General features: G+C 53.9%; 1 protein-coding gene across 23 annotated transcripts in view; it reads left to right on the plus strand.

Moving 5' to 3' along the window:
• The window catches only part of C2CD5 (C2 calcium dependent domain containing 5), a 134,402-nt gene extending 121,712 nt beyond the window's left edge, over nt 1-12,690 (plus strand). For 7 of the 23 annotated variants that reach the window (XM_039911239.1, XM_029052495.1, XM_029052477.1 and 4 more), the window contains 5 exons: nt 657-707; nt 2,441-2,542; nt 3,998-4,188; nt 4,949-5,095; nt 11,440-12,690. In XM_039911239.1, coding sequence (XP_039767173.1) covers nt 657-707; nt 2,441-2,542; nt 3,998-4,188; nt 4,949-5,095; nt 11,440-11,574 — 626 coding nt within the window. In that variant the 3' untranslated portion in view covers nt 11,575-12,690. The remainder of the gene's footprint in view (nt 1-656; nt 708-2,440; nt 2,543-3,997; nt 4,189-4,948; nt 5,096-11,439) is intronic. The other 16 variants (XM_029052483.1, XM_039911245.1, XM_039911240.1 and 13 more) reach the window with 4 other exon arrangements.
• Nucleotides 12,691-13,884: the final 1,194 nt, after the last annotated feature.

A 13,884-nucleotide genomic window follows, 5' to 3' on the forward strand; every position in this document is an offset into this window, starting at 1 on the left:
ACAGTGGAGTTTGGTAAAATGTTGGTATTTGTTAAGCGCTTACTATGTGCCGAGCACTGTTCTGAGCGCTGGGGTAGACACAGGGGAATCAGGTTGTCCCACGTGGGGCTCACAGTCTTCATCCCCATTTTACAGATGAGGTAACTGAGGCACCGAGAAGTTAAGTGACTCGCCCAAAGTCACACAGCTGACAAGTGGCCGAGCCGGGATGACATGATCCCTGTCCCCAAGGAGCTTCACAGCCACCGGGTCCGACAGGGAGCGGCGGGGGTCGCGGGGACGCGGACCCTCCGACCCGCCATTCCTCCCCACGAGGCCCCGGAGAAAGGTCTCTGGAGTCCGGCCTCCGGGGGAAGCCGTCGAAAGACACCCCGTCATTCATTCAATAGTATTTCCTGAGCGCTTACTATGTGCAGAACACTATGCTAAGCGCTTGGAAGGTACAAATGGGTAACAGAGACGGTCCCTGCCCTTCGACGGGCTCACGGTCTAATCGGGGGAGACGGACGGACGGGAACGATGGCGATAAATAGAATCAACCCCGTCCTCCCACGCCGTACCCTTGGAAGGCCTGATCAGGCCTCCGAGCCGCCGGAAAAAAACGGCCAGCCTCGTCCTGAACGTCCAAGCTAACGTTGTTCGTGTTGTTTTATTAGAACCCCCGGAGAGTACCAGTTCTAACTCAGGTATACCAGCCGCCCACAGAGGTGAGTTTGTCTCCTTAAGCAAATCGTCACCACAGAGGGTCAGATTGCAGGTTAACGGCTCGAGCGCTTAAAGAACCCCAGAAGTTGCAGCGGTGACTCGAAAGGAGCCCCGGCCTGTAGCTGTGCTGCCGTCCGAGCGTGCGGATGTATCTATGTGTCTGTCCGTATGCCTCTAGGTATACAGATATATGCATATCTAGATACATCTAAAGGCAAAGGATCCAAGTCGGAGCACTTCCGTTTCAAAAGAACCAAACGATTCCGTCACAAACGGCTCCGCTTGCTTGGCCGCCGGGAAGATTTCACCTGCGGCCGCTCAGAGTTTGGCCCGGTCTCGGATGAGGTCGAAGCGGCGATTGCCTTTGACCTCCCGAAGAGGGAGGGGCTGCTTTTCTTCCCCGCTCTTGCGAAGCCCCCCCCCCCGGACGCCAAAACCAGAAGAGGAGCTGGGCAATGTTGCAGAGAAGCAACACGGCGTAGCGGACGGAGCCCGGGCCGGGGAGTCGGAAGGTCGCGGGCCGTGAGCCCGGCTCTGCCCCTTGTCTGCCGTGTGACCCTGGGTAAGTCACTTCAGTTCTCTGAGTTCCCTCGTCTGTAAAATGGGGATGAAGACCGCGAGCCCCATGTACCCCGGCGCTTTAGAACGGTGCTTGGCGCCTAGCGGGCGCTTAACAAATGCCGTCATTATCGTTACTCTTATTAGGGGCTAAAAGAATCCTTTCGGTGTTTACCTTCCCAGAAAGATAACCAGCGCTTAGAACCGTGCTTTGCACGTAGTGAGCGCTTAACAGATACCATCATTATTAAAGATAACGTCTTTCCCTGTGAGGCTTCATTCTCAAAAGCCCAAGGACGGTTTCTAATAATTAGATAGCAACTCTGGTATCTGTTAGATGATAATTATGGTATTTGTTAAGGGCTTTACCATGGGCCAGGCACTGTTCGAAGTAGATCGAGTTGGACACAGTCCCTGCCCCACATAGGGCTCACGGTCTCCATCCCCATTTTCCAGATGAGGTCACAGAGGTTAAAGAGAAGTAAAGCGACCCGCCCGAGGTCACACAGCAGACAGGTGTCGGAGCCGGAGGTAGGACCCACGACCTTCTGACTCCCCGGCCCGGGCTCTAGCCACCAGGCCACGGTGCTCCTTTCTGTCCCCCCTACCCCTCCCTCCTCCCACCTCCGATTCCGGCACCATCCCCGAACCCCGTGACGGCCGGGCGGCTCCTTCCGCGTGTGAATTACGGATTTAAATAACCCCAGCGACTAAAAATGAGATATAAATTCAAGGTTAGACGGGGCGGGCGGAGGATTCGAGGTGAGGGCAGAGCGGAGGGTCGCCCCTGATTCCATCTTCCAGGGTCGATTCCCCCCCCCCCCCCCCGCCGGCTCCGCTTTGCCCGAGAGATCATCGGCAGCCGCCAGCGACAGAGCTCAGCCGGCTAAAGGGAAAGACCCGGTTTGGGATAGATCAGTGTCTAAAGCTTGACGTATTTTGCGCTCTCTCTGTCTCTCTCTGCCTCTCCCTCTCTCTCCCTCTGCTTGTTGGTTTGTTTAAAGCAAAAAAAAAAAAAAAAGACTGGCTTGGAAAAGGACAGTTCTCTCTCTCTGATTGAGCTAATTGCTTCGTCCGACGGAGCGTAGTGACGGACGGAGACGTCATCCATGTTTTTTTTCTTTGTTTTTTTGTTTTTTTTTTTTCTTTTTCTTTTGTTTTCTGTCTGTGTTTTCAGCAACGTCAGTTGATTACAGTTCCTTTGCAGACAGATGCAACAGCTGGATAGAGCTCATTAAACTGAAAGCTCAGACCATAAGGCGCGGATCGATTAAGACAAGTAGGCGGATGTTTCTTCCACCACGTTCTGATGCTGATGATGATCCGAGGGGGATCGCTCTGATTCCCCAGGGTGAAGGGGTCGCACACACCCCCCCCTCCCCACCAACTGCCCAGTTGAATAACTCTGCCGATCAAACGTTTAACACACCGGAGTGTGAAAGCTGCAGTTTCTTTCGAAACGGCTGGGGGAAACAGCAGTCGGAACAGGCCCGCTAGGAGCGATTCATTGCAAATGTAGAATTTGGTTGGTTTTTCTTTGGTTTTAGGTTTTTCCTTCTTCCTTTTCTCCACTTTCAATATATTTTTTTTTTCCTCTCAAAGGCGTTTACCTCCCCCGAGGGCCAAATTTACCGTGGAGAAGGAAGTTAACGGCTTGCTCTTTATGGACGGCTGAAATCGTGCGGGGTGGGGGGGGCCCTAAGCCCCTACTTAGAATCCCAGACTGCCAGACCATCTCCCGGGGGTCTGAAAGACGTCGTTCCTTTCCACGTGGAAAGCGATCAACGCCACTTGTCTGCTGTGTGACCTTGGGCAAGTCACTTCTCTTCTCTGGGCCTCAGTGACCTCACCTGTCAAATGGGGATGGAGACTGTGAGCCCCACGTGGGACAGAGACCGCGTCCAACCCGATTTGCTTAGATCCACCCCGGCGCTAAGTACAGTGTCTGGCACGTAGTAAGCCCTTAACAAATGCCCCAATTATTATTGTTATTACCACCTCCCTCACTGATAGGGACAGGCTCATTTGAATATTACCACAGACACGCACGCTCTGCGTGTTTTGGAATAAACGGGAGAAAGGGAGCAAAGTCACCCGAAGGGCAGCCTAAAGCCCCCCGCGACACCGTGAGCTGTTCACTAATCACAGGTGTGAAAATATCCCCCGCCATTATTAGTCACGTAAGGTTTCCTACAAGTTGACATTGATGAGAAGACACTTCTGGGGGAAAAAAAAAAGGAAAAGAAAATCCACTGGGAACTGTAACAACTTTCACACTCTTCCTGTAATAATCGGTTTCTCCAGCAGATAATTTTGATAAAGCTCCTCCTCCCCCGCCCCCGACCCTTCTGATTTTCTTTTCCTCCCGGCGGTAACCGATCACCGCGCCGTCTGGCTCCATTGCATCGACATTTTCTTTTGCAGGAATGCCATTTTTCTTCCCAAAGAATGCCACCCTCCGGCTCCTCGGCCTTTCCTTTCCGTCTCCGTCTCTCCCTCCCCCCCCCCCGTCCCCGTTGCATGCGGTGCATGATGATTCTTCTTCCTCCACGCTCCATGGCTTGGGCTTCCTTCCCCGCCAGCAGAATGTCGCTCCCCCTCACCCGTTTGGAAACGCGAGGGAAGGAGCGGTCCGGCGCGTCGGGCCGGGGCGGGGGGGGTCGCGTCCGACGATGACCCGACGTGTTCCCTCCCCCTTCCCCTTCTTGTCTCCCCTCCCTCCCTCCCGCTGCAGCGGCCCCGGCGGAGAGAGGCAGCCCCCCGCCCGAGAGCCAGGCCCGCCAGCGCTCGGCCCCGGCCTGCCCCACCGCCACCGTGGGGGTGGTCAAGATGACGCCCCTCTCCTTCATCCCCGGGGCGAAGATCACCAAGTATCTCGGGATCATCAATATGTTCTTCATCCGAGAGACCACTTCGCTGCGTGAGGTGAGCTCCTGCAATAATAGTAATTCGTCACGACGGTATTTGTGAAGTGCTTCCTATGTGCCAGGCACTGTACTGAGCGCTTGGGGAGATAGTAATGATAATAATAATACTTCCGGTATTTATTAAGCGCTTACTATGTGCCAGGCACCGTACTAAGCAATGGGGGTGGGTACAAGGAAATCTGGTTGGACACCGTCCCTGTCCCGCATAGGGCTCACAGTCTTCACCCCCATTTTCCAGATGAGGGAACTGAGTCACAGAGAAGTGAAGAGACTCGCCCGAGGTCCACCCAGCAGACAAGTGGCAGAGCCGGGATTAGAACCCGTGACCTCCTGACCCCCAGGCCCGTGCTCGGTCCACTGAGCCACGCTGCTTCCCTCTACAAGCAAATGGGGTTGGACACAGTCCCCTGTCCCACGTGGGGCTCTCAGTCCCCATTCATTCATTCATTCATTCATTCAATCGGTCGTATTTATTGAGCGCTTACTATGTGCGGAGCCCTGTACCGAGCTCTTGGTAGAGGCCAGTGCGACAATAAGCAGCCACAGTCCCTGCCCGCAACGACCTTACAGTCTCTATCATTTTTCAGATGAGGGAACCCGAGGCCCAGGGAACTGAAGCGACTTGCCCGGGGTCGCCCGGCGGCCAAGCGGCAGAGCCGGGATTAGAACCCACGACCTTCTGACCCCCCCCCCCCCCCCCCCCCCCCCAGGCCGTTACGGCGACTCCGATTATGACGGTTTGGGTTTCTGTTCGGCAGGAAGGCGGCGTCAGCGGATTTCTCCACGCCTTCATCGCGGAAGTGTTCGCCATGGTGCGGGCCCACGTGGCCGCGCTGGGGGGCAACGCCGTGGTCTCCTACATCATGAAGCAGTGCGTCTTCATGGAGAATCCAAACAAGAACCAGGTACGGCGACCGGGAAAGACGGGCCCTGACGCAGCGGCGCCAGAGAGGCTCGTGGGGCGGGGGTCGGGGCGGGGGTCAATGCCTCAACTTCCCCAGAGGCCCAGGACTTCCTCTGTTCCCGATGGGAAGCACTGGAGGCCCCTTCTTCAAAGGTGGCTCGTTCATTCATTCATTCAGTCGCATTCATTCATTCAGTCGTATCTATTGAGCGCTTACTGTGTGCAGAGCACTGGACTAAGTCCTGGGAAGGTGCAATTTGGCCACAGATGGAGACGATCCCTGCCCAACGACGGGCTCACAGTTTAATCGTGAGAAGCAGCGTGGCTTAAGGGAAAGAGCTCCGGCCTGGGAGTCAGAGGACGTGGGTTCTAATCCCGGCTCCACCGCGTGTCTGTTGTGTGACCTTGGGCCAGCCACTTCACTTCCCTGTGCCTCGCTTACCTCATCTGGAAAATGGGGATTAAGGCTGTGTGCCCCAGGGGGGACAACCTGATTAACCTCTATCTACCCCAGCGCTTAGAACAGTGCTTAACAGGGCGCTTAACAAATACCATCATTATTATTATTATTATGTACTGAGCGCTTCCTGTATGCAGAGCCCTGGACTAAGTACTTGGGAGAGAACAAGGCAACAATAAACAGACACATCCCCTGCCCACAAGGACCTGACAGTCTGGAACCGGCGGAGAAGGACATGAATAGAAAGAAAGAAATAACGGATCTGGGCAGGAGCAGTGTGGGGCCGGGAGGGGGGAGGAAGAAAGGGAGCGAGTCGGGGCGACGCAGAAGGGAGGGGGAGAAGAAGAAAAGTGGGGCTTAGTGAGGGAAGGCTTCTTGGAGGAGGTGGGCCTTCTGTAAGAATTTGAAAGTAGGGCAGAGTCCTTGTCTGTGGGATTTGAGGCGGGAGGGCCTTCCGGGCCCGAGGCGGGACGTGGGCCAGAGGTCGGCGGCGAGATGGGAGAGATGACAGCATAGTGAGAAAGCTGGCACTTGAGGAGTGGAGTGTTTTCCTGCGACACTATAAATTCCCGCAGTGCTGGAGATGAGGGTCCCTGGCCTCCCCTCTCCCTCACCGGCTGCCCCTGCTCGCCGCAGCCTCCCCCCAAATAATCATTACGATACTCGTTAAGCTCTTACTACGTGTCAAGCCCTGTTCTGAGTGCTGGGGTAGATACAAGTTAATCAGGTTGGACACAGTTCCCATCCCCCGTGGGGTCACATTCTTCATCCCATCCTTAATCCCCAAACACATCTCCAAGAGGCCCTGACTAAGCCCTCGTTCCCTAGGAATGGCGGTATTCGTTAATGGTTGTGGAATTTGTGGAGCACTTACTAGGGGCCGGTCACTGTACTAAGCGCTAGGGTGGACCTCATCTGGAAAATGGGGATGAAGACTGTGAGCCCCACGGGGGACAACCTCGTCACCTTGTATCTACCCCGGCACTTAAGAACGGTGCTTGGCACTTATTCATTCATTCATTCATTCAGTAGTATTTAGTGAGCGTTTACTATGGGCAGAGCACTGTACTAAGCACTTGGCAACAGATAGAGACCATCCCTGCCCAATGACGGGCTCACGGTCTAAACGGGGCAGACAGACAGCAAAGCAAAACAGAACAAAACAAAACAAGACAACATCATCAAGAGTAATAGAATCAATAAGAATAATAACGTTGGTATTTATTAAGCGCTTACTATGTGCAGAGCACCGTTCTAATCGCTGGGGTAGATACAGGGTCATCGGGTTGTCCCGCGTGAGGCTCACGGTCTTCATCCCCATTTAACAGATGAGGGAACTGAGGCCCAGAGAAGTGAAGTGACTCGCCCACAGTCACACAGCTGACAAGTGGCGGAGCCGGGATTCGAACCCCTGACCTCTGACTTCCAGGCCCGGGCTCGTTCCACTGAGCCGCGCTGTTGGATATACACCTCATGAACAAAATAAATAGGGTAATAAATAATATATACATAGTAAACGCTTCACAAGTACCATAATGATAATTGTTATTAGTAGCAGATACATTCCCCGCCTAAACGGGTAAGCTCGTTATGGGCAAGAAACGTGTCTGTGTAGAAGCAGCGTGGCTCGGTGGAAAGAGCCCGGGCTTTGGAGTCAGAGGTCATGGGTTCGAATCCCGGCTCTGCCCCTTGTCAGCTGGGTGACTGTGGGCGAGTCACTTCTCTGGGCCTCAGATACCTCACCTGTAAAATGGGGATGAAGACCGTGAGCCCCACGGGGGACGACCCGATTCCCCTGTGTCTACCCCAGCGCTTAGAACAGTGCTCGGCACATAGAAAGCGCCTAACAAATACCAACATTATTAATAATGTTAGTACAGTGCTCTGCACCCAGTAAGCGCTCCATAAATCGGAATGAATGAGTGAGTGAGTGAGCCTGGAGGGTTGGGATGGAGCAGGAGGTTTCTCTTCAAACCGAAAGACGCCCCCAGAGACCCTCAGACGCACAGTTGACGTCCCCGGGTAGTTGATGGGAAACGCCGGAGTCAGAGTTGTGTCCGTCTTTCAAAAACAACCACTCGTTTCAGGAGCAGCGTGGCCCAGTGGCTAGAGCCCGGCCCTGGGAGTCAGAGGACGTGGGTTCTAATCCTGGCTCCGCCACACGTCTGCTGGTGACCCTGGGCAAGTCACTTCACTTCTCTGGGCCTCATTTCCCTCATCTGTGAAAGGGGGATGAAGACGGTGAGCCCCACAGGGGACAGGGACTGTGTCCGACCTGATTAGCTTGTATCCACCCCAGCTGTACTTGTAAAACCACAATTATCGCGATTATCGCCTTCCAGTCGCGGACTTTCCTGGGTACCTCCGTCTCCCTGCACCCGAGAAGCGGCACGGCCTAGGGGCTGGAGCCAGGCCCTGGGGGGGTCAGGAGGACCTGGGTGCGAATGCCGGCTCCTCCACTTGTCTGCTGGGTGACCCTGGTCAAGTCACTTCACTTCTCTGGGCCTCCTTTACAGCGTGGCTCAGTGGAAAGAGCCCGGGCTTGGGAGCCAGAGGTCATGGGTTCGAATCTCGGCCCCGCCACCTGTCAGCTCTGTGACTGTGGGCAAGTCACTTCACTTCTCTGGGCCTCAGTTCCCTCATCTGTCAAATGGGGATGAAGACTGTGAGCCTCACGTGGAACAACGTGATGACCCTGTATCTACCCCAGCACTTAGAACAGTGCTCTGCACATAGTAAGCGCTTAACAAATACGAACGTTATTATTATTCATCTGGAAAATGGGGATTGTGTGTGTGACTTCCATGTGGGACTCTGTCCAACCTGATTAGCTTGGAACCACCCCACTGTTAGCACAGTGCCTGGCACATGGGAAGCACTTAACAAATATCATAATTTTTGTTTAAAGGAGAAAAATCGGTCTAGCTCCTCCCTAGACTGGAAGCTCCTTGAGGGCAGGCGTTATGTCTACCAGCTCTATTGTACCGTGCTCTCCCAAGTGCTGAGTCCAGTACTCTGCACCCAATGAGCACTCAGTAAATAATAATAATAATAATGAAACTTATTAAGCGCTTACTACATGCCCAGCACTGTTCTAAGTGCGAGGGTGGATACGAGTTAATCAGGTTGGCCGCAGTCCCTGTCCCACAGGCTAAGGAGGAAGGAGTAGGATTTAATCCCCATTTTCCAGCTGAGGTAACTGAGGCCCAGAGAAGTGAAGTGACTTGCCCAAGATCACACAGCAGGCATGTGGCAGAATCGGGATTAGAACCGAGGGCTTCTGACTCCCAGGCCTGGGCTCTGTCCGCCAGGCCCCGCTGCTTCTCATGGTGATAGTGGCATTTGTTAAGCACTGACGTTGTGCCCAGCATTGTACTAAGCTCTGGGGTGGATATAAGCAGATCGGGTTGGACACAGTCCCTGCCCTATAATAATAATAAGAATAAGAATAAGAATAATAATAATAATTGTGGTGTTTGTTAAGCACTTACCGTGTGCCAGGCATTTTACTAGGTGCTGGGGTGGATACAAGGAAAGCAGGTTGGACACAGTCCCTGTCCCGCAAGGGCTCACGGTCTTAATCCCCATTTTACAGATGACGGAACGGAGGCACAGGGAAGTGAAGTGACTTGCCCAAGGTCACACAGCGGACAGGTGGAGGAGCTGGGATTAGACCCCATGACCCTCTTACTTTCAGCTCCGAACTCCAGCCACTACGCCTTGCTGCTTGAGCCCCATTTTTTACAGATGAGGCAACCGAGGCCCAGGGAAGTGAAGTGACTTCCCCTAGGTCACCCAGCAGACAAGCGGCGGAGCCGGGATTGGAACCCAGGTCCTTCTGACTCCCAGGCCTCGAGCTCTAGCCCGATTAGCTTGGTCACCAACCTGCGTGGCTTCTCCTTGGTGGCTTGGAGTCTCCCCGCTCTCACGGGCCCCCTGGGTTCCACCCGATTATCCCATATCAACCCCGCTGCTTAGTACAGTACCTGCTATATAATAAGCGCTTAACAAATACCATTTTTAAAAAAGCCCCCCATTGTGACTCCTTTCCCAGAGGAGCTGGGAAATTGGCCCTTTTTTGTTTTCCAGTTACTTTCAAGCCCAGCCCCAACTACTCATTCTGGGGGAGGCTGCTTCTTTCTGGTCCAAATTGGAGAGCAAGGCCTTCACGAGAAAAGCCAGCTAACATTAAATAGCAAAAGCAGCCTGGCAGAGTGACTAGAGCCCGGCCTTGGGAGTCAGAAGGTCATGGGTTCTAATCCCGGCTCCGCTCCTTGTCTGCTGTGTGATCTGGGGGCAAGTTACTTTACTTCTCTGGGCCTCAGTTCCCTCATCAGTAAAATGGGGATTAAGACTGTGATCCCCACGTGGGGCAGGGACTTTGCCCAACCCAATTATCTTGTATCTACCCCAGTAATTAGAAGAGTGCTTGGCACATAGTAAAGCGCTTAGAAAAATACCATTATTATCATTATTATTATTACTAAAGAGTCAGGGCTTTGACCCTTCTTTTGCATCTGCCAGTTGGAATTATTCTGTGTCCAGAATTACCTGGCATAGAACAATAGGGTTAGATTAGTCACCATTTCGGCGCAACGTTCTTGTTGACTCCTGCCAGAAAACCGACCTTTTTCCTCCATCATTTTTTGCCTCTCACATCTCTTCCAGATGTTAAACGAACTCCTCCTTCCTCTCCCTTTTGTAATAATGTTGGTATTTATTAAGCGCTTACTATGTGCCGAGCACTGTTCTAAGCACAGGGGAATCAGGTTGTCCCACGTGGGGCTCACAGTCTTCAACCCCATTTTACAGATGAGGTAACTGAGGCACAGAGAAGTTAAGTGACTCGCCCACGGTCACACAGCTGACAAGTGGCAGAGCCGGGATTCGAACCCATGACCTACGACTCCAAAGCCCGGGCTCTTTCCACTGAGCCACGCTGCTTCTCTTTTTTTCGGTCTGTTCCTCAGTTTCCAAAGTCCAGTGGTGTTTTTCATTTCAAGAAGTGATTATCAGAAACAATCAGTTGGAACCTTGTGCGTGCGTCTCCTGCGGCCCATATACTTCCTTTCGGTTACAGCAAAAGCGATTTGGCTCTGGGGAAAAATGGTCTGTTTTTTCAGTTGTTCCATTTTTACCCCGTCAGTGAATCAGTCGTATTTATTGGCACACTGGCTGAGTGCAGAGCACTGTACTAAGTGCTCGGAAGAGAAGGAGCGTGGTCTAGCGGATAGAGGACGGGGCTGGGAGTCGGAAGGTCATGGGTTCTAATCCTGGCTCTGCCACTCGCCCAAGGGTGTGACCTTGGACAAGTCACTTCACTTAACTGGGCTTCGGTTCCCTCATCTGTAAAATGGGATTGCCCAAAGTCACATAAGTTCATCTTCACATTTCTTCTTCACACTGTTCATCTCCATTTTCCAGATGAGGGAACCGAGGCCCAGAGAAGTGAAGTGACTTGCCCAGGGTCACAGAGCAGACACGTGGCGGAGCCGGGATTAGAACCCATGACCTCTGACACCCAGGCCCGGGCTCTATGCACTCAGCCCCGCTGCTCCTCTTGTTGTGAATGAACGGAGTCCTCTAGACTGTGAGCTTGCTCTGGGGCAGGGAACGTGTCTGGTTATTATTGTATCGTCCTCTCCCAAGTGCTTAGCACAGTGCTGTGCGCACAGTAAGCGCTCTGTAAATACGATCGAATGAATGAGTGATAGAACGGGTGCCAGGTGTGAAGTCCGGGGCCTCTTCCCGGTTGCTGGGCCAGCCTCACCATTCACTCCTTCGGTCAGCGGTCTCCGTTGAGCGCTTACGGTGCGCAGAGCACCGAACTAAACGCTTGGGAGAGTCGATCCTGACCCCCCGGATGTTTTCCGCCGCCCTTCCAGGCCCAGTGCCTCATCAACGTCAGCGGGGACGCCGTCATCTTCGTCCGCGAATCCGAATCGGAGACGGCGCCGGCCACCGGCTACCAGCCCGCTCCGGCCACCCCGGCGGCCACCCCGGCCCCCGTCACCGCCTGAGCCGCGCGCCGGACGGTCCCGGAGCCCACCCCCTCCTCCTCCTTCGGATCCCGCGGTCATTCGTCGGGTCGCACGTCCGGGACCTCGGGGGGGGGGGGGGGGGGGGGGGCAGACGGACACCCGGAAGGGCTCCGGCCGACGAGAGGTGCCCTCGGCCCGTCGAAATCCAGCCGGGAGCCGGGGGCGGGGGATCCGGGCCTGGCGGACACCCGCCCGGACGGCGGGAGCGTCAAGCCAGTCTCGGCCGCTGACGACGACGCTCCGGAAGGAGGGAGGGCGATGGGAGCGGGCTCCGCATTTTTCCAAATAAGTAAATCACCAAGCAGGTCATTTACCTAACCGGTGATCGACCAAATAAGACGGGAAGCCAACCCGAGAAGCCCCGGCCCGGCTGCCCCGAGGCCACGGAGGGCAGAGCGTCCGACACGGCGACGGGGTTCTCTCTCTTCGGAGCGGGAAGCCGGAGAGACGGTTCTGGGAAGCTGGGGAGCCAAACCCGAAAAGCTCCTAGTCGACTGAGCAATCTGGTGACCGCCGAAAGGGGAAGCAGTTTCTTTACAAGCCTTTGTTGTTGTATTTTAACTTTCGAAACGCTTGAAAGTATAATAATTGTTAGGCCAGGACTGTCGTGACGCAGAAGGGAGTTTACCGGTGTCAGTGCATTTCGTTGTAAGCGTCTGTCATTTTTGAGGGAATGGAAAGGTTAATTTATGGCTTACTCCAGAAATACAGATATTTTGTTCGGTCGGTCCTGGCTGGGTAAATTGGAAAGCAAGATAGGTTTCCTGTAGCATTCCTTTCTAGCAGGCCAAGTCCAATTCTGGGAAGAAAAAAATAATTGGAGAAAATAGAGGCAGGGAGAAAAGCACATTTCTAGCCAACTCTTCGACTTGGGTTAATTAAAATAAAAAGGAAAGATGTAGATCGGTTGTGGATGGTGAGGTTTGGACCGCGCTGGATGTGGAATGTGGAATACGAAACTTGAATGTAAATATGCTGCAGCGTTGACTTAAGGCATAGGAATGATTCGTTTCTGTCAATGCCAAATTCCCAATGTAAATGATCGTCCCAAGGCACATTCCTCTTTGCACAATAAAATTTCTTTATGAAACTTCAGCTTTCGGTGGGACGCCTGCAGAATCAACAGCTCGACGGTAAGGATGTATTATCAGTATGCATTCATTCAGTCGTATATATTGAGCGCTTACTGTGTGCAGAGCACTGTACTAAGCGCTTGGAAAGTACAATTTGGCAACGAACAGAGGCAGTCCCTACCCACCAGCGGCCTCACAGTCTAGAAGCGGGGAGACAGACAGGAAAAGAAAACAAGTAGACAGGCATCCATAGCATCAGTATAAATAAATAGAATTAGAGGTATATACACATCATTAATAAAATCGAATAATAAATATAGACATAGATACACAAGAGCTGTGGGGCAAGAAGGGGAACAGAGCAGAGGGAGGGAGTCGGGGCGACGGGAAGGGGAGGAGGAGCGGAGGGAAAGGGGGGCTCGGGCGGGGAAGGCCTCCCGGAGGAGGTGAGCTCTCAGGAGGGCTTTGAAGAGGGGAAGAGAGGGAGTTGGGCGGAGGCGAGGAGGGAGGGCGTTCCGGGACGGCGGGAGGACGCGGGCCGGGGGTCGACGGCGGGACGGGCGAGAACGGGGGACGGCGAGGAGGCGGGCGGCGGAGGAGCGGAGCCTACGGGGTGGGCTGGAGAAAGAAAGAAGGGAGGGGAGGCAGGAGGGGGCGAGGGGATGGACAGCTTTGAAGCCAAGAGTGAGGAGGTTTTGCTTACTAGTACTGGTGGCGATGATGATGATGATGATATGCGTTAAGAGCGTACAATGTGCTAAGCACTGTCGCGAGGGCTGGGGTAGATCCACGTTTATCAGGTAAGATCCCTCTAGACTGTAAACTTGTTGCGGGCAAGGTACGTGTCTACCAGGAATAATGATGATTGCGGTACTTGTTAAGTGCTTACTATGTGCCAGGCACTGTGCTAAGCAACAGGGCGGATGCAGGCAAATGGGGTCGGGCACGGACCCTGCCCCGCATGGGGCTGACCGTCTTCATCCCCGTTTTTGCCGGCGAGGGAACTGAGGCCCAGGGAAGTGAAACGACTTGCCCAAGGTCACCCGGCAGACGAGTGGAGAAATGGGGATGAGGACTCGTAATAACGTGCAGAGCACTGTTCTAAGTGCCGGGGTAAATACAGGGTGATCAGGTCGTCCCACGTGAGGCTCACAGTCTTCATCCCCATTTTACAGATGAGAGAACTGAGACCCAGAGAAGTTGAGTGACCTGCCCA

Source organism: Ornithorhynchus anatinus, chromosome 2, assembly GCF_004115215.2.
Source record: "Ornithorhynchus anatinus isolate Pmale09 chromosome 2, mOrnAna1.pri.v4, whole genome shotgun sequence".
Lineage (NCBI taxonomy): Eukaryota > Metazoa > Chordata > Mammalia > Monotremata > Ornithorhynchidae > Ornithorhynchus > Ornithorhynchus anatinus.